The following is a 27,188-nucleotide window of genomic DNA, read 5'->3' on the forward strand; positions in this document are numbered from 1 at the left end:
TTGTCTTTGTACCTGTTGTCTCTCCGCCATGTGCTCTCCCACTGCATCGAAAGACAAGGGGCGGGCGATAGACTAGAAAGAACGCCAGGGGCAGGCGGAGTACGATCTGTAAGCGGAGGACGGAGTAACGGAAGCGACGATCGTTATAACGAAGGTACGATTTTAAGTTGGTGCATCAGTGGCCTATACTGCTTATAGATTGAGGCCTATATTGGGTCAAGATTAGGAGAGTTTCGCCTGACATAAGGGTTTGTCTTGTGTTGTGTCTTGCAGAGAAAATGGATCTATTCAATGATGAGGACTTTATCCCCATATTCATAGATATGTACAGGGAGCTGCCCTATCTGTGGCAGGTAAACCACCCCTTTTATAACAATAAAACAAAGCGGAAGGCAGTGCTGGATCAATTGCTGGAATTTGTGAAGCTGGTGATCCCCACGGCAGACATCCCCTATTTGAAGGCCCTAATTGGTGGCATGAGGAGCACTTATAATAGGGAGCACAAGAAGGTACATGATTCCCAGAGATCAGGAGAAGCAGCAGATGACATTTATGTACCCAGGCTGTGGTACTATGACAGACTGCATTTTCTGCCAGGCAAGACTGAACCCAGGCCAGCACTCTCCAGTCTTCCTTCAAGGCTTCTTTTCTCCCCCAGCTGAGGCTTCCGACGACCAACCTGGGCCTTCCAGGCAGCAACATGTGGAGGAGCCCAGCTTGAGTCAGGTATAGCATTCTTCAAAATATTTCTGTTTGACAAATTAATGATGTTAAATATATGTTAGTTTGGATAACTAATTTCTGATTTCACAAAGTGTTTTACATATCAATAGACAGTAGTGGCCACAAATGATTGGGACAAGAAGGAAAAATGCTGTGGTCAGAATGATAGTCTTTTCTATTTATTAACATTCAATTTACAACAGTCATGAGCTGAAAATTGTGTGTGATTGATGAACCAAAAACTAAAACGATGTCCCTTTTTCAGACACAGTAAAGCCTCAGCCAGGCCATGGAAAGTGGCAGCCAGGAGGTGGCCGGGCTCAATAGCCTGCCCGAATCCCAGATCCCTCCCCTCGGCCTTCCACAAAAAAGTGCCAGGAAGAGGAGTAACCTAAAGGAGGCAGCAATTGGCATATTTCTGAAGGCTACTGCGGCCCTCAGAAACCCCCCCCAGTGTTCAAGAGGACTATGCCCACATGACAGCCTGCAAAATGTTGGAAATGGAGAAGGACCAACACCTCTTATGTGAGGAAGTTATGTTACAAGCCCTAAATAAGGGGTTGAGGGGCGAACTCACAAGCCAAAGCCACATTTGTGAGTTGAACCATGGTCCTCCTCCTCCACCTCCTGCCACAACTTCAACACCAGAGCCACAGCCTGGAAGGAAGCGTGTAAGGAAGACAAGAGAGTGATGGCCTGGGTTCAGTCTGGTCTGGCAAAAGACGCAGGATGTTTTATGACCACAGCATGGGGACAGATATGTCATCTGCTGCTGTTACTGATCTCTTGTAGTCCTGGACCGGATTGTGCTCACTATTATAAGGCCACCAATTTTGACTGTAAAATAATTGATGTGTGCCCTGGGGTACAAAGGCTTCGCTAATTTCACCAGTTTCTCCAGCGTTGCTTTCCTCTTTATTTGGTTATGACCCAGAATAAATGGCTACTTTTTTCCACAAATACTTGGCTATGTGTTGTAGTTCAAAAAGGACAGTTTGTTTGTGAGTAGGCAGTTACATTTAAAAAATACAAGGTCAAATTAACAAGGGACACCAACACCAACCACCTTGAGGTTAAAAAATACAAGATAATAATGGTGTTGTGGTAACTTGACACACAGAATGAGAAATAATATTATGGAGAGCACTAGAAAAAAAATGCAGATCTTGATAAAAAAAAAAAGAACGTTATTATGGAGATCTGACGAAAAACAAAATTAATATTATTCATGAGATCATGAGAAATAATAAAGAAATCAGTTTGTGAGAACTCTGTGTGAATATGAGCAGCAAAACAACTTCATTCTTCTAGCATTCTAAAGAAGAAGAGAATGCGCTGCATTAAACTATTTAAAAAATTGCAGCGTGACGAATGTGCTATCTCCATTACGAACGCTAGTTTTACCAGACTGAGCGCTTCTGTCTCGTAATTTATTCTGAGCATGCGTGGCACTTTGTGGAATTGTATACACATGAATTGCGCGAACGGATTTTGTTGTCGGAAAATGTGAGAACCAGATCTCAAATTTTGTGCGATGGAAATTCCGATGGAAACTGTCCGATGGAGCATACACATGGTCGAGTTTCCGACAAAAGGCTCCCATCGAACATTTTCCGTCCGAAAATCCGACGTGTGTACGAGGCATAACACTACCTGAAACTATGTGCCCACTAAAACTAGGATATACTTGCCCTTGTTGAGGTGTATATATTTCCAAGAAATGGCACATAGAGGTCATTATATGTGTTTGCCCAATTTCTCTTATGTTGGCTGAATTTAAGAAAAAAAAAAATTTGTAAGACAAAAGGTAGAAATGCCACACAATGGAACCCAGCCACTATATAGAAAGGTAGAGATGTGGCTTATAGGGAACTATTAAGCCCTGTAGGCAGGGCTAAACATGTCAGAGGAGCATATCCAGGGGGTGTTTAGGTTAAAATTGTATCTTCACCTTTTCTATATAGTGGTCAGGTTCTGGTGTGCGGCATTTTTAGTTTTTGTTTTATCTGTCAGCTAGCCCGGATGAGCTTTTTTTTTTTTGAACATTGCAACCCCATCTGTGCTTTTGACTGCAGGGTAAAGTTTTTCAGTGCTTTGAGCGATGCTCCTAGTTTTTGTATATGGGTCACATTAAAAAAAAAAAAAAAAACTTCTCTTTTTTTTCAGGTTTCTAAAGTTTTGAAATTTGGTAGAAAATTAAGAGCGGTGGAGTCTTCCTTAAAGCTTCTCCAGAAACAGGTTGGTTCTCCCACAGCACGTTACCATGTATGAACTGAGATTTAATGTTGATAAATGTAAAGTTATGCACTAGGGGGCTAAGAATACTCATGCATCATACATACTAGGTGAATACAACTGGGGGAATCAATGGTGAAAAAGGATCTGCGTGTTCTGATAGATCATAACCTTAAAGGGATCGTAAACCCTTGTGTTTTTTCACATTAACCCCCCTAGCGGTATTCCCGAGTCTGGCTCGGGGTGGATTTTCAATACCAAAAGCGATATCCCCGAGCCAGACTCAGGATTGCATCGCAGGATCCTTGTAGAGGTTACTTACCTTGTCCCCTGGATCCTGCGATGTCTCCCCGCTGTGATCGGCGAGCCGCCGTGTCTCACTCGATTCACAGTGCCGAGCTCCGTTCCCTGCGAGCGTTGCGACGCACGGGGACGGAGTTCGGCGCCAAATTCAAAAAGTAAAACACACAGTACAGATACAGTATACTGTAATCTGTAAGATTACAGTACTGTATCAAATAATTATCATCCCCTTTGTCCCCAGTGGTCTGTCCAGGGTCCTGCATGCAGTTTTATATTATAAAAACTGTTCTTTCTGCCTGGAAACTGGAGATTGTCCATAGCAGCCAAAACTGTCCCTTTACATCAAAAGTGGTTTTAGACCAGCTAGAAAACAGTGATAATAAATTAGAATCACTTGCAGAATTGAGTGATAGTGATTTGTGGGGAAATCCGTCATCAAACACTGAAAGTAACGAAAGCGACAATTCTGCAACTGAGCAAATTTCAGTGTTTTTGATTTGATTACATTATTGAATAATTTTTATTATTATTATATTATTATTTGTTATAATTATTTATAGTTATTTATTATATTATAATTTTTGATTTAGTTTTTCAAACGTTATCATACCGGGAATGTCTACTAGACTCTTGTTTGGACAGATTTAAGTGAATTATTCCTAAGAATTACATATATATATACACTATAATATAAAACGCCAAATTTCTGTGCAAAATAATTGTACCGCTTTCAGCATCAAAAATCTGAACTAATCATACCGCCAGGGAGGTTAATGCATCCTATGCTTTAACCACGTAAGGACCGAGCCCCTTTCTGAGATTTGTTGTTTACAAGTTAACCACTTAAGGACCGGACCATTATGCTGCTTAAGGACCAGAGGACTTTTTCCAATTTGGCACTGTGTCGCTTTAACTGCTAATTGCGCGGTCATGCAATGCTGTACCCAAACAAAATTTGCGTCCTTTTCTTCCCACAAATAGAGCTTTCTTTTGATGGTATTTGATCACCTCTGCCGTTTTTATTTTTTGCGCTAAAAACGGGAAAAAAAATGATATTTTCTACTGTTTGTTATAAAAAAAATCCAATAAACTCAATTTTAGTCATACATTTAGGCCAAAATGTATTCGGCCACATGTCTTTGGTAAAAAAAAATGTCAATAAGCATATATTTATTGGTTTGCGCAAAAGTTATAGCGTCTACAAACTAGGGTACATTTTCTGGAATTTACACAGCTTTTAGTTTATGACTGCCTATGTCATTTCTTGAGGTGCTAAAATGGCAGGGCAGTACAAAACCCCCCCAAATTACCCGATTTTCGAAAGTAGACACCCCAAGGAAATTGCTGAGAGGCATGTTGAACCCATTGAATTGAATTTATTTTTTTTGTCCCAAGTGATTGAATAATGACAAAAAAAAAATATATATTTACAAAAAGTTGTCACTAAATGATATATTGCTCACACTGGCCATAGGCCTATGTGGAATTGCACCCCAAAATACATTCAGCTGCTTCTCCTGAGTACAGGGATACCACATGTGTGGGACTTTTTGGGAGCCTAGCCGCGTACGGGGCCCCAAAACCCAATCACCGCCTTCAGGATTTCTAAGGGTGTAAATTTTTGATTTCACTCTTCACTGCCTATCACAGTTTCGGAGGCCATGGAATGCCCAGGTGGCACAAAACCCCCCCAAATGACCCCATTTTGGAAAGTAGACACCCCAAGCTATTTGCTGAGAGGCATGGTGAGTATTTTGCAGCTCTCATTTGTTTTTGAAAATGAAGAAAGACAAGAAAAAACATTTTTTTTTTCTTTTTTTTTTTTCAATTTTCAAAACTTTGTGACAAAAAGTGAGGTCTGCAAAATACTCGCTATACCTCTCAGCAAATAGCTTGGGGTGTCTACTTTCCAAAATGGGGTCATTTGGGGGGTTTTGTGCCACCTGGGCATTCCATGGCCTCCGAAACTGTGATAGGCAGTGAAGAGTGAAATCAAAAATTTACGCCCTTAGAAAGCCTGAAGGCGGTGCTTGGTTTTCGGGGTCCCGTACGCGGCTAGGCTCCCAAAAAGTCTCACACATGTGGTATCCCCGTACTCAGGAGAAGCAACAGAATGTATTTTGGGGTGTAATTTCACATATTCCCATGGCATGTTTGAGCAATATATCATTTAGTGAAAACTTTGTGCAAAAAAAAAAAAAAAAAATGTGTCTCTTTCCCGCAACTTGTGTCACAATATAAAATATTCCATGGACTCGACATGACTCTCAGCAAATAGCTTGGGGTGTCTACTTTCCAAAATGGGGTCATTTGGGGGGGTTTTGAACTGTCCTGGCATTTTATACACAACATTTAGAAGCTTATGTCACGCATCACCCACTCTTCTAACAACTTGAAGACAAAGCCCTTTCTGACACTTTTTTTGTTTACATGAAAAAATTATTTTTTTTTTGCAAGAAAATTACTTTGAACCCCCAAACATTATATATTTTTTTAAAGCAAATGCCCTACAGATTAAAATGGTGGGTGTTTCGTTTTTTTTTCACACAGTATTTGCGCAGCGATTTTTCAAACGCATTTTTTGGGGAAAAAACACACTTTTTTAAATTTTAAAGCACTAAAACACACTATATTGCCCAAATGTTTGATGAAATAAAAAAGATGATCTTAGGCCGAGTACATGGATACCAAACATGACATGCTTTAAAATTGCGCACAAACGTGCAGTGGCGACAAGCTAAATACATTTTTAAAAGCCTTTAAAAGCATTTACAGGTTACCACTTTAGATTTACAGAGGAGGTCTACTGCTAAAATTACTGCCCTCGATCTGACGTTCGCGGTGACACCTCACATGCATGGTGCAATTGCTGTTTACATTTGATGCCAGACCCACGCTTGCGTTCGCCTTTGCGCGAGAGCAGGGGGGGGCAGGGGTGCTTTTTTTTTTTTTTTCTTTATTATTTTTTTTGCTTTTTTATCTTATTTTTAAACTGTTCCTTTCATTTTTTTTTTTTAATCATTCTTATTGTTATCTCAGGGAATGTAAATATCCCCTATGATAGCAATAGGTAGTCACAGGCACTCTTTTTTGAAAAAATTGGGGTCTATTAGACTATTAGACCCTAGATCTCTCCTCTGCCCTCAAAGCATCTGATCACACCAAGATCGGTGTGATAAAATGCTTTCCCAATTTCCCAATGGCGCTGTTTACATCCGGCGAAATCTAAGTCATGAAATATAAAAAATAAAAAATAAGACAACAGTAAAGTTAGCCCAATTCTTTTTTATATTGTGAAAAATAATGTTACGCCGAGTAAATTGATACCCAATTGATGCCCTCTCTTGCTGACGATAAAAGTGATCTTGCGGCGAATCCGCCGCAAAGACCACTTTTATCTTGTTGCGGACTTCCCGCTGAAGAAGAGGATACCGGGGTTATGGCAGGTAGCTGCTGCCATAACAACAATATCCACCTTCAAACAGCTGATGTAAAACTGCGGTGGGCGGTCCGTAAGTGGTTAAGGTGAAAAAACTTCTGACACTGACCAGCCCCCCTGCCCCCCCCCCCCCCTGTTTTACTCACCTGAGCCCTTTGATCCCTTGGGGGAGACGCGGTCTTCCTCTCTGCCCAGGGTTCTCGGCTCTTGTTTGGATAGAGTAATAGCAGCGCTGCCATTGGCTCCTGCTGCTGTCAATCAAATCCAATGACGCGGGGGCGTGGCCAAGTCCAGCATTCTGTGTCTACAGATGCAAATGCTGGACTCGGGAGCGTGCCCGCAAAGGTAACCCCTCGGGAGAGCGCTTCTCCCAGGGGGTTTACTGATGCGAGGAGGAGACGCAGGCGTCGCCAGGGGACCCCAGAAGACGATGATAGGGACCACACTGTGCAAAATGACATGCTCAGTGGAGGTAAATGTGAAATGTTTGTTTATTATAAAATAAAATAAAAACAAAGGTTTAGTGTCACTTTAATAATGGCAGGAAATGCAAAGCAGCGGTTCCCAAAGCAAGCAAAGTCCTTTCTTGTATTAAGAGAGGTATGGACTCCAGAGAGAGAGAGATCTCTTTGCCCCTATACAAATCATTAGTAAGACCTCATCTGGAATATGCAGTTCAGTTTTGGGCACTAGTTCACAAAAAGGATATCGGTGAACTGGAGAAAGTGCAGAGAAGGGCAACCAAACTGATAAGAGGCATGGAGGAGCTCAGCTATGAGGAAATATTAGAGGAACTGAATTTATTCACTCTTGAGAAGGAGATTAAGGGTGGATATGATCACCATGTATAAATACATAAGTGGTCCATATAGTGAACTTGGTGTTGAGTTATTTATTTTAAGGTCATCACAGAGGACAAGGGGGCATTCTTTACATCTGGAGGAAGAGAGATTTAATCGCCAAATATGGAAAGGCTTCTTTACAGGAAGAGCTGTAAAAATGTGGAATAGACTCCCTCAAGAGCTGGTTATTTCCAGCTCAGTAGATTGCTTTAAAAAAGCCTGGATTATTTCCTAAATGTACATAATATAAATAAATACTAACATTTATAGGTAAAGTTGGATGCAGGGGATATCTGATTGCCATTTTTTCTCCTGCTGGAGCAAATTGGATCATGGTTTGCTAGTTTTGTTTTGCCTTCCTCTGGATCAACTATGGGTAAGATTGTGTATATAGGATTGCACTTTTTTTCCCCTTTTATTGGTTGAACTAGATGGACTTGTGTTTTTTTTTCAACCAGACTAACTTTGTAACTGTGTTAACACAATTATATATCTAAAGATGTATACTGTAAATAAGTTGTGTTTGTTTTCAACCCGATCAGGAAGATTCTGCTTCTGATGAAAAGAAAAAGAAGAAAAAAGATAAATTCTCTTTGAAGAGTTTGATTCAGAGATTACATATATCTAAACCAGCTTATCATGTCATGAGCCTGCTTGGTTGCAGGTCAGCAGTTTTTCTTCTGTTATTAAAAATCAATTTGTATCGCTCATTTTAATTCAACATATCACTTCTTTATTGTATGGACAGGTATCCTAAAGACTTGACATCCTTCTCACGTAGTGGTCTTGAGGGTCCCTGGCAGTCAGATTTGTCAGGGCAAAGAATGAAGCTTAAACAGCCGGAGACCTGGGAAAGAGAACTGAGCCAGAAAGGCAACAGTGGCCCTGTATGGGAGAGTCTGCTAGGTAAGTAACACACAAAAGTACTGTAGGCAAAGGCAGGGACAGATTAAAGTGATTGTAAAGTCTCAGTTTTTTTTCTATTAAAATATAATAATATGGTTATACTTGCCTACCCTGTGCAGTTGCACAGAGCAGCCCAGATCCTCCTCTTCTCGGGTCCCTGGCTAGAGCTCCTGGCCCCTCCCTCCTATTGAGTGCCCCCACAGCAAGCAGCTTGCCATGGGGGCACCCGAGCCAAACTGCAGCTCCGCATATCCATTCAGACACAGAGCTGTGGTTCGGCCCTGTCCCCTGTCTCTCCTGATTGGCTAACTTAGTTTGACAGCAGCGGGAGCTTCTGTCCCGGAAAGGCTAAGGCACTCGTGGTTATCACTTGATAGAGATGGAGCTCAGGTAAGTATTAGGGGGCCTGAGGTGGGCTGCTGCACACAGAAGGCTTTTTATCTTAATGCATAGAAAGCATTAAGATAAAAAACCTTCTGCCTTTGCAACCCCTTTAAAGCCGTGCACTAGCAGATTTCGAGGCAACATTTGTATGAATTATTCATATGAGCATTCGTTCAAAAATTCTCAAAGCACATTTTTTGACTTGACGAATGTCCTTTGAAAGTTCTTCAAAAAATGTTTGCTCTTAAAATTCAATTTTGGAGTTATTTGAATTTTTCTGAATAGAAAACTACATTCACTGTTCGAAATGTTTGTTCAAAAAAAATGTTTCCATCCTGCTCCTTCAGATTTTATTATTACAGTCAACATTGATTTGACCTTTAAACATTAGAAAATTGAACAAACTTTAATAAAAATAAAAAAGGTTTAAATTAATTTATACTAGTGTACAGCCAAAGCTTGTTTGGCTGTACTTCTCCTATGGCTCACAGGAGTGCAGTTCATTTTGCACTCCTGTGACCTGTTTTCAGCAGAGAGCGGGCTAAAGTCCACTCTCTGCTGACAGCACAGAAGTCGGTCCAGGCTCCCTGGCCTGACACCTGGCTCAGGCTCCCTGGCCTGACACCCGGCTCAGGCTCTCTGGCCTGACACCCGGCTCAGGCTCTCAGCGAGCCGCTGGAAGCCTAAGCTGCCCGCCCCTCCACAGTCAAGTGCTCCAGTGAGTGAAGAGGGGGCAGAGCAGAGAGCTGAGACTCTCTGCTCACGGAGCTGTGAGAACTGGGTGGTTGGCGGTGTTCGATCGCTCGGTTCTCAGTGTTAGAGGCACAGGGGACAGATGCAGCATTGGACCGATGCTGCATCCACCTAGGTAAGTATGATTCTTAAAAAAAAAAAACCTTTTTTTTTTTTTTTTTTTTTTTTTTTAAGGCAGACTAAAATTTGTTGTTTTTCCCCTCTCTGTTCCCCATCCCTTAGACTGACATTGATAAGGATTGCAATAAGCAAAAAAAGGCACACTGTTTGTGTTGTTTATAATGGTCTGGCCTGCCTCATCCGACACTAGCTGCCAGCAAGTTCATCACCCCTTGGAAAATGAGAGGCAGGCGCACAACTTTGACCAGTTGTGCTATCTCCCAGGTTTACTGCAAGAGTATGAAGGCATGAAGGTTGTAGCTGGGCCCCCTGGACATCCACCAGGCCAAAGGATTCTGCCTGGTTGACTTGTGGGTGATCAGGCTCTGGGAAATACCATCTTCCTCATTCAGGATATGTCCTTTTTAAAAGCGCACAAGATTCAGATTATATTTAGGAACCTTAGGAGAATAAGTTTGGAAATGTTGATCCAGTAGCCTATTGCTGTTTTGTTTAGTGCTGGGGTCATGGAATCTCAGTAAATGCATATAGTGCAATAATAGCAAATCAATGAATGTGGTAGAAACCTCTTCAAACAGTAGACAGAAGCAAAAGTTGATTTCCTGTAGGGATGCAGGATTGTAATACATTACAGATAAGCCAAACAAATGTATATCAGCCGGTACCGTGTAGAAATCCTAACTGGTTTTATACCTACGTGATACTTTATTACACCAGTACACTAATAAGATACGAATTTGCAAGATTTAGGGATAGTGTTGTTTTTTGTTATGTTCAGGACTTAAAATAATTTTTAAAAAAATAGAGGTTGGGTGAGTTACAGCTAGCCATGGTTTTAGTTTCTTTCATATTGTTCTTTCCCTTCTCACACAGACAACCGTAAAGTTCCGTTCATGGCCTTATTGAGGAATCTAAGAAATATGATAAGAGCTGGTATTTCTAAGAAGCATCACATGGCAGTGAATGCCCGGCTAACCAATCAGGTATTATTCTACCTCAATCTTTCATTTTGATGTGCTCATTTGTAAGTATATATGCTCTGTAATCTTAAACCTTTTACTTTTAAAGGGCAAAAATATACAAGCTTATGAAACATAACAAGTCTAAATAGTTACCAAAAATACCAAGTAGCAAGTGTAATCGGGATGTAACAAGACAGAACATTACAGCTTACCTAAATATAAATTCAACTGAAAATAACCAATTTTATTTTTATTATTAGTATGTCGGCATCAACATTTTCCCCAGCGCTTTACAATATAAAGAAGATGTTATAGTTACAATTCAAGATAAGAGTCTTAGAAGAGCTCTGCTCATGAGAGCTTACCATCTAAAAGGAAAGGGCAAGTGATATAAGAGGTTATACCCCTGTGGGGATAAGTTGATGGAGAAAGTAAAAGTTAATTTGTTAGGCAGGGTGGGGATAAGCTTCTGAAGATATGAGTTTTCAGGGATTGCCTAAAGCAGACAAAGTAGGGTTACAAATTTGATGTACAGACTCGGGAAGGGAGTTCCAGAGGAGGGGAGGGGCTATGGAGAAGTTCTGGAGGTGATGATGGAGCTAGAGAGCAGGAAGTCTTGGAAGATGAGAAAAGGACGATTCAGGTGACGTCTTGAGACAAGACTGGTGATGTTGCTTGGGGAGTTATGGATGGCTTTGTATGTTCTTAGTATCTTGAATTTGGGAGTGTGGAAGCCAGTGGAGAGATTCGCAGAGAGATCCATTTCTAACAGACCAGACCATTTGTGCCAACTATATCATCTGAACTTCAAAGAACTATGCCGGAAGCATGGTTATTAGAAACACAGAAAAGGGAGTATGCTATATTTGATTTGTTTAAGCACTTACTGACCACCCTATAGCAGTTTTACTGCTAAAGGGCGGCAGCTGTGTGCTGTGTATATATACATGATCCTGCACTTCCGCCTGCACCTCTTCTGCTGTGATTATTCATAGCAAAAGACAGTCTGCGAATGATGGGCAATCGATGTCTGTCAGCACCTACCGATCATCGGGCAGAGACTCAGAACAGAGCTCTGCCTATATAAACAAGGCAGAGTTCCTTTTTGACGGGGGAAGGGGTGGATTCTATGTTCCTGCAAAGCAGGGACTCAAATTCATCTCTTCCCCGTAGAAAAAGCAGCACACATGGTAAACCTAAACACTGGCTAGGCACACCGTTAACCCTTTGATTGCCCTAGATGTTTAACCCCTTCCCAGCCAGTGTCATTAGTACAGCGATAGTGCACATTTTTAGCACTGATCCCTGTATTAGTGTGACTGGTTCCCTCAAGTGTCAAAAGTGTCAGTGTCCGATTGTTTACCGCAATATCGCAGTCCTGCTATAAGTCGCTGGTTGCCGCCATTACTAGTATAAAGAATAAATTTAAAAAAATTCCAGTATATATCCCATAGTTTGTAGACGCTGTAACGTTCGTGCAAACCAATCAATATACACTTATTGGGATTTTTTTTACCAAAAATATGTAGCAGAATACATATTGACCTAAATTCATGAAGGAATTTATTTATTTATTTATTTTTTTTTTTTTGTGTGTGTTTGTTTTATAGCAGAAAGCAAAACATTTTTTTATTTATTTATTTAATTGTTGGTCTTTTTTTGTTTGTAGTGCAAAAAATAAAAAACGCAGTGGTGATCAAATACCACCAAAAGAGCTCTATTTGAGGGGAAAAAAATTCCATACATTTTTTTTTTTTTTTTTTTTTTTTGGGTACAGCCTTGCATGACCGCACAATTGTCAGTTAAAATAACGCAGTGCCATATCGCAAAAAGTGGCCTGGTCATGAAGGGGGGTAAATATTCCAGAGGTCAAGTGGTTAAGATGTTCCTTTTGTGAGACACCAGGTTTGAAAACTATCATGAGATTGTATTGTTGGTGGTGTATGTCTACCTGCAACCATCGTATAAACATGCTTTTACATTTGGTGTGTTTGTTTAGCACGCTGTGATCCAAAGCCGCCTATTCCCATTCCGTTTCCTTTCTGCATACAAAGTTATTCAAGATCTGGAGCGTCAACTTGAAAGTGCAGGTGGGATGTTTATATCTATTTGATATATAACTGCACAGACTGAAATTTACTAGTCTTGTACTTTTATCATTTTCATGTGTATATTGCTAGCATTTGTAGAACTTTGCCCTTTGGATTTCCAGCTGTGAATCAAAACACAGAATGAGTGATAGTATACACACATAAAGGGGGAAAAGCTGTTCTGATGATAAAAACTATTAAAGTTGTACTTTTGAGGGCAGTGAAAGTTATTTTAATGTGAGGTATTGGAAATAAATGTAAGTTTAAAAGGCACAGTGGCTTTTCTTGGGTGAAATGGCCTTGTGAATGGATTTTACTCTAAGCGCCAGTGTAGTTGGCTATAAAAGCTTATATTGTCAGGGTGTTTTCTTATCTTTGCCCACAAATTTGTTACATACTTTTCATTATGTGGTTTTGGTAATACTTGGAAGAAAATTTTTAGCTTTGTATGGAGTGGAGAAGACTTGACATTTTTCAGTTATCTTTCTGCTTGTTACCCCATGTCTGTTATTTTCAATGTCTTCCTGTCCCATTGACAACAGGGTAAGATATGGGGGGAGGGATTGTTATTACGGCAGGAATTCACAGTTCTAAGTTTACCCCAGTCTACTAAAAATCTATTTTTGTCTGCATCTTTGTTGAAGTAGGCCATCACTGCCTTCCCTGGTGAGAAGTGAGGGAGGATCTTACTAACAAGGATACAGACAGCAATAAAACCCCAACAGAGGCTCTAACCTTTACTGACCTGTCTAAAGCTAAATAAAATGTTTTGGCTGGAGTTAGGGTTAATAGAGCTTAGTAAATCTTCTTTCAACAACCTATAACAGGAGACCCAGTCCCCTCCAATGCTGTCCTCCTCAAACGTATATTTCGCCGGGAAGGAAAGAATATTCCGGCGATTGCAGGCAACCGTTTTCAACGGCATGAACTCAGAGCAAGTTTGGCTGTTCCCGTTGTTCATCAACTACTAAAAAGAGAGAAAGAGGCAATCAGAAAAGCCAGGTGAGGAAAGTAAAGCAATTACCAGAAAAAGTGAATTAAATTCATGATATTTACTATGTTTCTTTTGCTGATTTATGATGCAGAATGATAATGTTTGATGAGGAGATCCTTCAGAGCTATAAGAAATCACTGGAGGAATCTATTCGGATATCGGCCCATTACAACATCCCTCCCGTTCCTGGGCGTACTGTCATCCTGATGCATGTTGGTAATGGCATGTATTCACCATGCCATGGAGTAAAAGAACTAGCAGTTTCCACAACTACAGATGCCTTTAGAAGTTCACCAACAGTAAGTTGCATCACACATTAAAATGACTTCAGTGGAACTGAATGACTTCTTGTTAAAATAACACTTATGCAAATACAATATTTGGCCAACACACGAGGGCTTCTGATTGTTTCCATATGATGGAACCCTTAAAATATCAATTTGTCACCTGACATGCAAATCCACTGTTTGGGATATGTGCCGCAAATTCCCTAATAAGTACATATAACAACACGTCTATGTATATTGCAAAAGCATTGGGCAATACAGACTTGCCCAGACTTTCAGGCTGGACTTTTGTTGAAAATTGTTGCAATTGTCAAAGTAGTTTATAGCTGTTTCAGCAAAAAAAAAAAAAAAAAGTTTCCTGCTCTTTGCTGCAGTTTCCAGCAAAAAATACCTTCCATAGGGATGAATGATAATGCATGTAAAATGTGCAAAAAACATATCTAAAATGTGGAGAATTGAAATGGCTTTCATCATCATCGCCATCATCCTCATCACTGTGGTAGCTAATCTACCCAGTCTCAAGTGCTTATTCTATGAGTCTCTACATGTAATTACAAAATATAGAAAATCAGACATTTTAAAATGTGAAATTTACATCATGTTTACTTTAACTAGATCTAAAAGCAAGAACAAAAATGTAATACACTGCAGCTTACCAGTCCTTAGATGTGGAGGCTGCAGTTATTGCCATTTTTAAACTAAGAACATTTTAGCAATACAGAAAATACCTTTTTGATCTGGCCAGAAATTCAGTGACCTTAAAACTTCCTATGAATTGACCTGAAAGCACAATGTTGTCTTTCTTCCAAACAATCTTCTTTGAACTAAAAATTCCTCCATCCTGAATGTAATAGGGAAGAGGAAAGGGGGAGGTGTCTGTAGTTTAAATCAGAAGAGTAGCCAAGGAGGAAGAATGCTCCTTCCATAAATACAGTACAGTGAGTGAGCGTTATCACTAGGAGTGGAAGTGTGTTATTTACAGGAATACCTAGTAATAATCCTGAAAAAAAGAAAACAAATGCAATCGCCACATCTAAGGATTGGTAAGCTGCACCACATTACATTTTTGTTTTAGGCTTTAGATATGCCTGAAGAAAAACATTGCAAAAAAATTCTCAAAATGTGCCTTCATGAAAATCAACGTTACCTTCTCTTAACCCCTTCCCACCGACCGCACACACATATGCGGTCTCACAGAAGTGGGCTTCTTTCAGTGGGTCCGCATATATGCGTGTCCCCCTTTGTGCTGGGAGCGTGCTCCTAGCACAGAGACCTGTCTCTCACCGAGAGCCCCAGGTCTTGTACTAATGATCGGGACCTGAGACTTTCAGTTCTGGGTCACCTGATCGCTGTGATAGCCTCTGATTGATAAAAGAAAAGCAAAATGCGCACTATTGTTACTGGGCTGTACTACAGGTACAAACAACAACTAAAAGTTGTTGTTTGTACACTCCTCACATTTTTGTAAATATTTTATTATATCTTTTCATGTGACAACACTGAAGAAATGACACTTTGCTACAATATAAAGTCGTGAATGTACAGCTTGTATAACAGTGTAAATTTGCTGTCCCCTCAAAAAAACTCAACACACAGCCATTAATGTCTAAACCACTGGCAACAAAAGTGAGTACACCCCTAAGTGAAAATGTCCAAATTGGGCCCAATTAGCCATTTTCCCTCCCCGATGTCATGTGACTCGTTAGTGTTACAAGGTCTCAGGTGTGAATGGGGAGCAGGTGTGTTAAATTTGGTGTTATCGCTCTCACTCTTTCATACTGGTCACTGGAAGTTCAACATGGCACCTCATGACAAAGAACTCTCTGAGGATCTAAAAAAAAATTTCTTTATTGTACATCATGGGACACAGAGCAGCCATAGTAATTACTATGTGTGTTAAACGCCACCTATAAGTGAATGGACACTAGCAGATCACACAGGAAGTACCTTAGTTTTTTCACCAGTGTCTGTAAGGTGGTGGTCACTGATATGATACATGTGCTCTTGGAGCATACTTGCCAGTCTGGAACGGTTCTACTAAGAATCAAGGACTTCAATGGGATCCATTCGAAAAAGCTGTCAGTCAAAATGGATGGTGCCCAAACCTCATTGAAAGGAGAGAAGATTCCTCTAGGTTTGCCTGTAATGCACGGCGCTGAACCCTGCAGAATGGAACCCTGTGCAGTGTTTGTTCTGACCAAGGTGCTTCCCTGCAGGGTGCTATATAGGTCCAAGGGAGTGGACCCAAGATTAAGGGGGACCCAGTCCCTGAAGGTCTTTTATGACAAAGCACGCCGCAATGGGTGAAGTTCGGACTCCTGTTATGTTCAGAGTCCTGCAGCAGGAATGGAAAGTCTGCATTTTGCAGTTTTTCTTTCTTTTTTTTTTTTTTTTTTTTTAAGAGATCTGACTGTCTGTTCACCCAGTGGCCACTGGGGGCAGTGTGCTGTTTAATCATGCTCTGTGTACTTCTTAGGAATGTGGGCTGCTGTTTCTCCTCCAGCCACTAGAGTGGGCCAAGTGCAATTGGGCATGTGCAGCATTGTATGCTTGCAAACTTGTTGCTGAAACACATTTTTGAAAAAACATGGGCATTGGTGCACTTTAAAGCGGTTGTATACCCCTGTAGGTAATTTTTACCTACAGGTAACCCTATAATAAGGCTTACCTGTAGGTAAAATGAATAGCTCCCTAAACCTGTACGGTTTAGGAGATATTCACCTTGCGTGCAGCCGCTAACGTCAGCGGCGCATGCGCTCTGAAGGTCCGGCAGATGCTGCCAGAAAATCAGAGCTCCTTGCCGGAAAGAGCCACTCACAGGGCCGGAGCCACAAACCCGGAACAAACGCTGAGGGAACATGTCGGCTCCCTCAGCGGTGACCGGGAGGCGATGCCGGCACTTCATTCTAAGATAGGTATTTTATAATGAGCCTTACAGGTTTGTTTTTTTTTTGTTTTTTTTTTGTTTTTTTTTTTGTTTTATGCGGGTATACAACTGCTTTAAGGAGTTGTGTCTCCAGTATAATTCGCGTTTGGTCTGCAGAAGCTTATTTTTTATTTTTTGCTGTTCTGAAGCAGCATAGAGGCTGCATTGGATGCATATGTGCTTGGCTAATCCTGTAAAACTAGTATGGGGCCTGGTGCAGTTAAGCAGGTGCATGTCTGCTTAAAGCAGAGGTTCGCTGAAAAAAAAAATATTAAAAGCCAGCAGCTACAAATACTGCAGCTGCTGACTTTTAATATATGGACACTTGCCTGTCCAGGGAGCCGGCGATGTCGGCAGCCGAAGCCAATCCGTCCTTCGGCTCTCGGCTGCTGCCGCCGCCGCCATCCTCAGTAAGGGAATAAGGAAGTGAAGCCGTGCGGCTTCACTTCCAGGTTCCCTACTGCGCATGCGCGAGTCGCGCTGCGCGTCCTCTCAGGTCCCCGCTGTGTTCTGTGTCTCACAGGATACAGCGGGGGAGGACAGTGTAGGCGCCGGAAGTGGCGTAGGTCACCGCAAGCACTGCAGTGATCTATGCCAGGAAGTGGGAGCAAATACCTGTATTAGACAGGTATCTGCTCCCTCCTCCCCCCTGAAAGGTGCCAAATGTGACACCGAAGGGGGGGAGGAATCCAAAAAGTGGAAGTTCCATTTTTGGGTGGAATTCCACTTTAAACACATGTCTGCTTAAAGGCATGTTTTCTAAAACACGTTTGCTTAAATACATGTTTGCATAAAGATACATGTTTATCCCTTTCATGCCTTAGCCTATTTCTGACATTTTGTTGCTTACAAGTTGAAAATCCATATTTTTTGCTAAAAAATTACTTAGAACCCCAAACATTATATATAGATAGATATAAATATAATATAATATATTTTTTTTTTTAGCAGAGACCCTAGCCCCTTCCCGACCGGCGCACTACGATGTACGTCGGCAGAATGGCACGGCTGGACAAATGGACTTTCAGGTACGTCCATTTGAATTCCCCGCCGTGCCATTGCATGCGCGCTGCCGGCGGCGCGCGCGCCGGCCGGGAGCTTCGCGAGTCGGGTCGCAGGTCCCGCGGACTCGATCGCCACGGGGATATCCGCGATCGCCTCACGGAGAGGTGCTGATGTAAACAGCATCTCCCCGTTCTGCCTAGTGACAAGTGGCACTGATCTCTGCTCACTGTCATCGGGAGCAGTGATCAGCGTAGTGACACAGCTAGCCCATCCCCCCTACAGTTAGTAATCATTCCCTAGTACGGACTTAACCCCTCCCCGCCCCTTAGTGGTTAACCCCTTCACTGCCAGTGTCATTTGCACAGTAATCAGTGCATTTTTAATTGCACTGATCGCTGTATAAATGACAATGGTCCCAAAAATGTGTCAAAAATGTCCGCCATAACGTCGCAGTCACAATAAAAATTGCTGATCGCTGCCATTACTAGTAAAAAAAAAATTATTAATAAAAATGCCATAAAAAAAACTATCCTCTATTTTGTAAACGCTATAACTTTTGCGCAAACCAATCAATAAACGCTTATTTTGATTTTTTTTTTTTACCAAAAATATGTAGAAGAATACGATCGGCCTAAACTGAGGAAAAAAAATGTTTTTTTTTTATATATTTTTGGGGGATATTTATTATAGCAAAATGTAAAAAATAATGCGTTTATTTCAAAAATGTCGCTCTTATTTTGTTTATAGCGCAAAAAATAAAAATTGCAGAGGTGATCAAATACCACCAAAAGAAAGCTCTATTTGTGGAAAAAAAAAAGGACGTCAATTTTGTTTGAGAGCTACGTCGCACAACTGCGCAATTGTCAGTTAAATCGATGCAGTGCCGAATCGCAAAAAGTGCTCTGGTCAGGAAGGGGGTAGAATCTTTCGGAGCTGAAGCGGCTATAGAATAAAATGGCGATCATAGAAAATTTTTTTATGTCACACAGTATTTGCGCAGCGGTCCTTCAAACGCAATTTTTGGGTAAAAAATACACTTTCATGAATTTAAAAAGAACAAAACAGTAAAATTAGCCCAATTTTTTGTATAATGTGAAAGATGATGTTACGCCGAGTAAATGGATACCTAATATGTTATGCTTTGAAATTGCGCACACTCGTGGAATCGCGACAAACTACAGTACTTAAAAATCTCTCAGATCCACGCTCCTGCTCTGTCACGAGCGAGGGCGGGTACCCGGCAGACATCGCGGCCGCCCGGCACGCGCATGGACTCCTGGGTGATGCTGCGGGCACCCCCTATACCGCCTGGAAGCCGAGGACGTCATATGACAGTTGCCCAGGATGGGAGATCCCATCTGCGGACGTCATATGACAATACGCGGGATGGGAAGTATTTAAAGGAAAAAAAAAATCTGATCACTTTTATTGCTGTCACAAGGAATGTAAACATCCCTTGTGACAGTAATAGGCAGTGACAGGTACTCTTTTTAAGGAGGGATCGGGGTCTAAAAGACCCCAAATCCCTCCTTTGCACTTAAAAGTATTCAGATCGCCAAAATCTGCTTTTCTGAATACTGTAATTTTTTTTTTTACAATCGGCGCCATTGGCAACCGAGTAAACCGGAAGTGACGTTGTGACGTCGCTTCTGGGACTGTACATCGGAGACCCGATCGGAGCTGATTTTGGCTTCGTACAGGTCTCAGTCTAGACGATGGATGCGCCCAATGGTGGCTCAGGTCTCCTGGTGGGACAGGAGCCCCCCCGGGAAGAGTGCGGGTATCCTTTAGGATAACAGCCGAGTGGCTTTTTAGCCGCATCGGTTGTTATCACAAAAAAGCCAACCGCTGGCTCTAACCGCTGCAGCTGCAGGCATCACCCCGGTATAACCCCTTCAAGCCGTGAAGGGGTTATACATGTTTTCATAAAGATACCGTTTATACATGTTTGCATAAAGATACATGTTTGTACATGTTTGCATAAAGATACATGTTTATGCACATTTGCATAAAAATACATGTTTGCATGGCATGCATGTTCGTGCATGTTTGCATTTTAACGCATGTTGGCGTAGCATGCGTTTTTATGCATGTTTGCGTGGCATGCGTGTTTATGCATGTTTGCGTAGCATGCGTGTTAATGTATGTTTGCATAAGGTACATGTTTATATATGTTTGCATGAGGTACAAGTTTGCATAAGATATATGTTTGTATAAATGTTTGCATAAAATACATCTTTGCATTTTGCATAGATATGTTACACATGTTGCATGTTTGCATAAACGCATATTCTATAAATGCATGTTTGTTTTTATTTAATTAAACTGTATAAATATGTGCTCATTTGTATTAAAATGCATTCATAAATGCATGAACGGCAAGAATACCTATATACTTGCATGCTTGCATACCTAGGTACCTACATAAAGGCATACCTGGGTACCTGCATACTAACATACCTACGGGGTTGTATAGCAGTAGACCAATGTTGTTTTTTAGGCCTACATCCTTGGGCAACTGTGCATTAGGCTTTGGCTAATATAGGCGCTACATTATGTACCTGTTAGACCAGCTAAATGACTCCAGAAGGGAGAGGCGGCCGGGTGAGGCAGGTACGCCCCCTTAAGGTCCAGTGATCTGGCGGTGTTCACGTCTCCTGTTGGACCAGTGGCATCTGGTGTATCTGAGCCACTGTGGTGTTTGACATTGCAATGATTCTTGACGCATTAGAAGGTCATTAGGAGAGTTTATCAGAACTGCAATGCACTAAGGCCGCATCACCCTAAACACGCCTGATCTCGGAACAAGCTTGGTTAGTACTTGGATGGGAGACTGCTTGGGAATACCAGGTGCTGTAAGATTTTCCTTCCTAGATGAGGGAGGCATCTGAGGCTGCTGGGTTTTGAGAGTGTCTCAGGCCAGGAAACCTGGTAGGTTAAGTACACCTCTTGGGACTGTCTGGTTCTGCCACAGACAGTCTTTGTCTTACTTTGGCTCTTGGAACATAGGTTGTGGGCTCATTATTGTAAAATACTTGAATGGTAGCGGTTCCAAACCTAAATGGGGACATGAGGTCTATCTAAGATCTCAAGCCGCTGGGCATCCTTCTGTTTCAGATAGGATCGGTCTGTTCAGTAATGACCTCTCTGCAAGAGGTAGTTTTTGGGGTCCATAGTCATCAATAACGCATATCTTCATGTGCCGTTTTTTTCCAGCCTCATCAAAGATTTCTACAATTGCAGTAGAAAGTCGTCTTTTTTTCTTTTTTGTGACTGTCCTTTGGGCTGGCAGCAGCTTCCGAGGGTTGGACTTGCTGAAGACACAGGGGGTGGCAATCTCAGTATAGCTCAATAACCTTTGTTTAGGAAGCAGTTGGTTCCAGGATTTCCTTTGATACATTTTTGCAGGAGAAAGTTGTATCTAGGTCGACGCGCATTCCCTACGTACAGTCCTACTCCAGGTCTTATGTAGAAGATCATTCCCTATGTCTGCAACTTGAAGATCCAAGCATTGGTTTGCTGGAAGGCTCTGCTCCTGAGGTGTTGCAGAGCTAAAATTGGTGGTTGATGGTTCGAAATCTGGAAAAGGTGAAATTCTTCCTTTCAGGGGTTTGGAAGATAATAACCACTGATGCCAGTCTCTCCAGTTGGTTTGAAGGTGGCTACAGTTCAGTGGACTTGATCTCCACAGGAGAGGATGCTGCCCATTGATATCTTGAAACTTTGTGCAGTACACCTTGCTCTGTATTATGGGACAAACCAGTTATAGGTTCAATCCGGAGATGCTTCTGCAGTGGCATATCTCTCAACCATCGGGGTGGCACCTGGGGTAGTGCGGCTCAGGAAGATGAACCACATTCTCTCTTGGACAGCACAACAAGTGCTGTCTCTACTGCTAGTACATATTCCAGATATAGAATAGTGGCAGGGAGGTTTTCCAGTCATCAGCAAATAGTGCCAGGACCACGTGATTTCTGCATCCTGGGACGTTTTTTGGCAATGGTTTTTTGACCAGTTCTCCCTATTGACACTTTCCCTCTGTTTCGACTACTGCTGCATCTTTTGTGAAGACCGAATGGTCTTGAGTCCTGTATCTCCGCACTGTTGAGCCCCTGGAAGCCGGTTTCAGGGAACGTCAATTACATGACTTGAGAATATTTTATGCCTGGGGTGAAGCCAGGAAGTGGCACCCACAGATATATGTGAGTGGGAGTTTCTTTCCTTTCTCCAATCAGGAAGGGAAGGGAGACTGGCCTTAAGTACCGTTAAGGGTCAGATTTCGTCCCTTTCCATTTTTCTCCAAGAGCTGTTTCTCATTCCGTGGTTCATACATCATACAGCATTTAATGCAGACAGTCCCACCTGTCAGGCCACTCTTGTGTCCTTGGGACTTGAATTTGCTCTTGTCTGTCCTTGCAAAGGCCACTTTTTGAACCAATTTGGAGACTCTGTTAGTCCTTTATCTCGGGAGATGGCTTCTTTGGTTGCTTTCACTTTACCAAGTGGAGTGGCAGAGCTGGTGGCTCTTTCATGCAAGGGGCTGTTCTTGGTCTCGCATCATAAGGTGATGTTGCGTCCTCATCCATCTTTATTGCCTAAAGGTAAAGAATGGTTTCTAGTTTTCACTTGAATCGGGACAATGTCTTTCCTTCTTTCTTAATCCTCAGTTGGCAGGAGTAAGATCGCTGCATACTCTGGAGGTAGTTCAGGCGATCAGGATTAATTGGATTGCTGGCACAGGTCAGGAATCCTGGTTTATACTGCCAGTAGAGCCCAGGAAGGGCAGGAGGCATCCAAGTTAACTATTTTCATTGGATCCGCCAGTTAATTATTCGAGCCTATGGCTTGAAAGGGCAAGGTCCCCACTCCTATTTGGAAGCACTCGCTGCCAGGTGTGTGGGGGCATCTTGGGCCATCAGGTGTCTGGCTCAGGATTTTATGGCCACTACATGGTCTTTGGTTCATACATTCACAGGATTTTAGCAGATGGATTTCAAAGCCATGGAGGGTACTGTTTTGGCCACAGTATGTTACGGGTGGCAGAATAAGTCTTTCTCAGGTGGCCGTTTCTGTGATTGTGTCTTCCTCCCCTCATGCGCATTGCTTTAGGACATCCCACATAGTAATTACTATGGCTGCTCTGTGTCACGTGATGTACAATAAAGAAAATAGGATTTTTCCTACAGCTTACCTGCAAAATCCTTTTTTTGGAGTACATCACGGGACACAGAGGTCCCTCCCATCTTTTTTGGGATATTCATTGCTTTGCTACAAAACTGAGGTACTTCCTGTGTAGGAGGGGTTATATAGGGGTGGACTTCCTGTTTGATTGATCTGCCAGTGTCCATTCACCTATAGGTGGCGTATAACCCACATAGTAATTACTATCGCTGCTCTGTGTCCCGCAATGTACTCCAGGAAAAGGATTTTACAGGTAAGCTGTAGGAAAAATCCAATTGTTGCTCTACATTAAGATGGCCTAAGCTATAAGAAGATTGCTAAGACCCTGAAACTGAGCTGCAGCACGGTGGTCAAGATCATACAGCGGTTTAACAGGACAGGTTCCACTCAGAACAGGCCTCGCCATGGTTGACCAAAGAAGTTGAGTGCACGTGCTCAGCATCATATCCAGAGGTTGTCTTTGGGAAATAGATGTATGAGTGCTGCCAGCATTGCTGCAGAGGTTGAAGGGGTGGGGGAATCAGCCTGTCAGTGCTCAGACCATACGCCGCACACTGCATCAAATTGGTCTGCATGGCTGTCATCCCAGAAGGAAGCCTCTTCTAAAGATGATGCACAAGAAAACCCAGAAACAGTTTGCTGAAGACAATCAGACTAAGGACATGGATTACTGGAACCATGTCCTGTGGTCTGATGAGACCAAGATAAACTTATTTGGTTCTGATGGTGTCAAGCGTGTGTGGAGTACAACCAGGTGAGGAGTACAAAGACAAGTGTGTCTTGCCTACAGTCAAGCATGGTGGTGGGAGTGTCATGGTCTGGGGTTGCATGAGTGCTGCTGGCACTGGGGAGCTACAGTTCATTGAGGGAACCGTGAATGCCAACATGTACTATGACATACTGAAGCAGAGCATGATCCCCTCCCTTCGGAGACTGGGCTGCAGGGAAGTATTCCAACATGATCACGACCCCAAACACACCTCCAAGGCGACCGCTGCCTTGCTAAAGAAGCTGAGGGTAAAGGTGATGGACTGGCCAAGCATGTCTCCAGACCTAAACCCTATTGATCCAAAGAAGGATCCAAGTATTTCTACCAGGATCAAAAAGGTGGCTACTTCTGCAACAGAAAGTCTAGGTCAGAATTTGGTTCTAACAAAATTACAAAATTTATTAATACCAATATGGGCACAAGCTACATTCATTTAAAGTGCAATTTTGAATAATTAAACAACTTCATACATCATACTTTTCAAGGTTCCCTCCAACAGGAAAGATCACCCAAAAAGAATGGTGCTTGGAGACACACAGAAAAGCAAGAAAAACACATATACACAAAAATACACACAAATAGACAAAAAAAACCCCAAAAAACACAGAAGGTCCGGACACCAGCCTAATAACATTCACAGGGAAACTGCCAAGTGATAAAATCACATCGTTGCAACAAGGCATGTAAAAATAGGTATATGGAATAGGCTGCGCTGCTTAATAAGTGAACGTGATCATGATAGGTTAGTATGACCATACCAAGAACATTCCTAGTGATGAACAACACTAAAAATAAATTAAATAAAAAGAAATGCAAACAAAACAGATAAGTGAATGCTGTTAGAACAGTGTAGACTTGAGTCCACAGACTGCACGATTCAAATATTGGATAAATAAAAAATACAAAATGGAAACTCAGAATCAAGGACCAAATGTTGCTAATAAGTCCATACGATCAAAAAACAGTCCTTATGGGAAAAACAACTTTTCTGGTAAGGGAAGAAAGCACCAATCTTGGAACAGAGTGAGGCATGCACAGAAATGTCTCCCTGGGGAGCGTGATGGTATAGGAAGTTCCTCCACCTCAGACAAAAACGCCCCTTACCGGATAGTTAGATCTCCTGTCACAGAGATCGTGTGAGCGAGTGGCTGTGTCCCCCAGCCACTGGGTCTCTGTTAAGAAGTATCTCAAAGTCCCTGCTCAGGAGTTCCACAGGATTGGGGTATTAACGCTCAGATCCCAAAAGTAGATAAAAACAGAGATGCTCCATAGCGTAATACAGTTATGGTTTATTTAAATTAAAAGATATAAGAAATGCACTTACAATATGACAGGTAAAAAACGCCTTTAAAAACAATGTAAGCCGGCCGGCTCGCAGCTGCTGCCCGTGTCTTCCGGGATCAACGTGGTGTGGTGGTGACGTCAGCACGCCGCTCCTCCCTACGCCGTTTCGACAAATCTGTCGTCTTCCTGGGGTACGGGCGGCGTGCTGACACACCACCTAAATAGGTCCAATACAAGGCATAGGAGACGCCCCCTTCTAAGATCAAGGCATCGAAGCCGTCGCCGCCATATTTGAGTTGGGCGACCGGGACTTTTACTCAGTGATTAACAATAAAAATTTCAGCCCGGATAAGGAGAATGTCTGTCTCATGACCCGAGCAGGAAAATCAATACTGCCATCAGCTTAGAAACTAGTATGTCTGTCTTAAAAATCAATGATATTAAAAAACGGCCAATCTTAATATGCCGCAGCTGGACATGCTAACAGATATACACAAGTCTGCAGATCAGATTTAGAGTCCATAGGAGTACCCTAATGACATATGGTGTCTCTAAAATGGAAAAGAAAAAAAAAGTTTTCATAGATGCTGTGAGATTAGAAACCCTTTTTCCATTAAGGTAACCGGGTTTTATGGAGGTAAAAAAACAGTGTGAACACGGGGGTCACACCACCCCTGCTGTCATTTCATAATGGATTGCTAACTGACTGGACAAAAAATACTGGATGCTGATATATAAAACAGTCAAAATGCTTTGAACCCGAATGTAAGAAAAAATTATGTAATAGAGAATTAGATTAAATTTAAAATTAAATTAAAATTAAATTAAAATTAAAATTAAATTAAATTAAATTAAATTAAAATTAAAATTAAAAATTCTAATTCGCTTGTTTAAGAAAGAAAAAAGAGAGATAGTAACTAATTCTCTCTGACCTATGAACCTAAAAAAGGCACTGGTCATCCACATTGACCTGCATAGGTGGTAGTGGAAAAACCCAGCTGGTCAAACATTATGAGAAAAGGAACTGATTTCCCATAATGGTACACACGATAAAAAAGGAGCTAAGTCTAACCTCCAAGGTTTGTGTGCAGGCTAGGTCTCCTGTTAGGAGACATCATGTGTTCATTAATATCTATTGAGCTTGATACATTAATACCAATTTACAAAATGTGTACTTGATGTAATATGTACTAGGCTTACTATAAATACCTCAATGTCCATCCGGAAATGAGAGTATAGGAATGGTTGACCCATACATTACCCGCCCCCACCGGACATCATGATCTCAGAACAAGGCCCTAAACACAACACTAACCATTATCAATGAAAGCGTTTACATCAGTGTCGATGTTCAAACCATGAGGGGTATAGCACCGGACTCGATGGATCCAAACCATTTCTAATCTAGACAGTTCCCTGACAAGAGATCCACCCCTCCAGTGGGCACTATATCTGTCTATTCCTAAAAATAAAGTGTTGGCAGGGTTCCGATTGTGATGTACCGCATAATGTTTAAATACCGAATGATACTGGTAGCCATTTTTTATATTTGTAATGTGTTCCCCTAGGCGGACTTGCATGGGGCGTTTAGTCCGGCCTATATATTGCAACCCACACGGGCATTGCAATAAATACACTACCCCTTTTGTACTACACGTGACAAAAGGCTCTATTTTATGGACCCTCGATGTACTAAAAGATGTAAAAGACTCAGTTTTCCTCTGTTTGCTTTTATTGAGTGAGCAAATCTGACACCTTCGACATTGATGGTAGCCAGATAAGTTCTGAAAGAAGGAAACCTTTTGGGTAGGTGGATCCACTTCATTAGGGGCAATTCTGTCCCGCAACGAGGGGACCCCCCTAAAAACGATTTGTGGTTTGTTAGGCAAGATTGTTTTAATAACCTTATCATTTTCAAAGAGGTGCCAGTGCTTATGTAAGATCTTTGTGATCTGGTAATGTTGCGTGGAAAAAACGGTAATAAA

At 41.8% G+C, this 27,188-nt stretch overlaps 1 protein-coding gene across 1 annotated transcript in view; it reads left to right on the plus strand.

The window, feature by feature from the left end:
• TEP1 (telomerase associated protein 1) overlaps window positions 1-27,188 on the plus strand; it is a 132,456-nt gene that overhangs the window by 30,466 nt on the left and 74,802 nt on the right. Inside the window, exons 7-13 of the mRNA XM_073631315.1 lie at window positions 2,890-2,961; window positions 8,085-8,206; window positions 8,291-8,448; window positions 10,579-10,688; window positions 12,667-12,757; window positions 13,585-13,759; window positions 13,843-14,050. Of these exons, the coding sequence (XP_073487416.1) occupies window positions 2,890-2,961; window positions 8,085-8,206; window positions 8,291-8,448; window positions 10,579-10,688; window positions 12,667-12,757; window positions 13,585-13,759; window positions 13,843-14,050 (936 nt within the window). The remainder of the gene's footprint in view (window positions 1-2,889; window positions 2,962-8,084; window positions 8,207-8,290; window positions 8,449-10,578; window positions 10,689-12,666; window positions 12,758-13,584; window positions 13,760-13,842; window positions 14,051-27,188) is intronic.

This window comes from Aquarana catesbeiana, linkage group LG01 (genome assembly GCF_042186555.1).
Source record: "Aquarana catesbeiana isolate 2022-GZ linkage group LG01, ASM4218655v1, whole genome shotgun sequence".
Classification (NCBI taxonomy): Eukaryota; Metazoa; Chordata; class Amphibia; order Anura; family Ranidae; genus Aquarana; species Aquarana catesbeiana.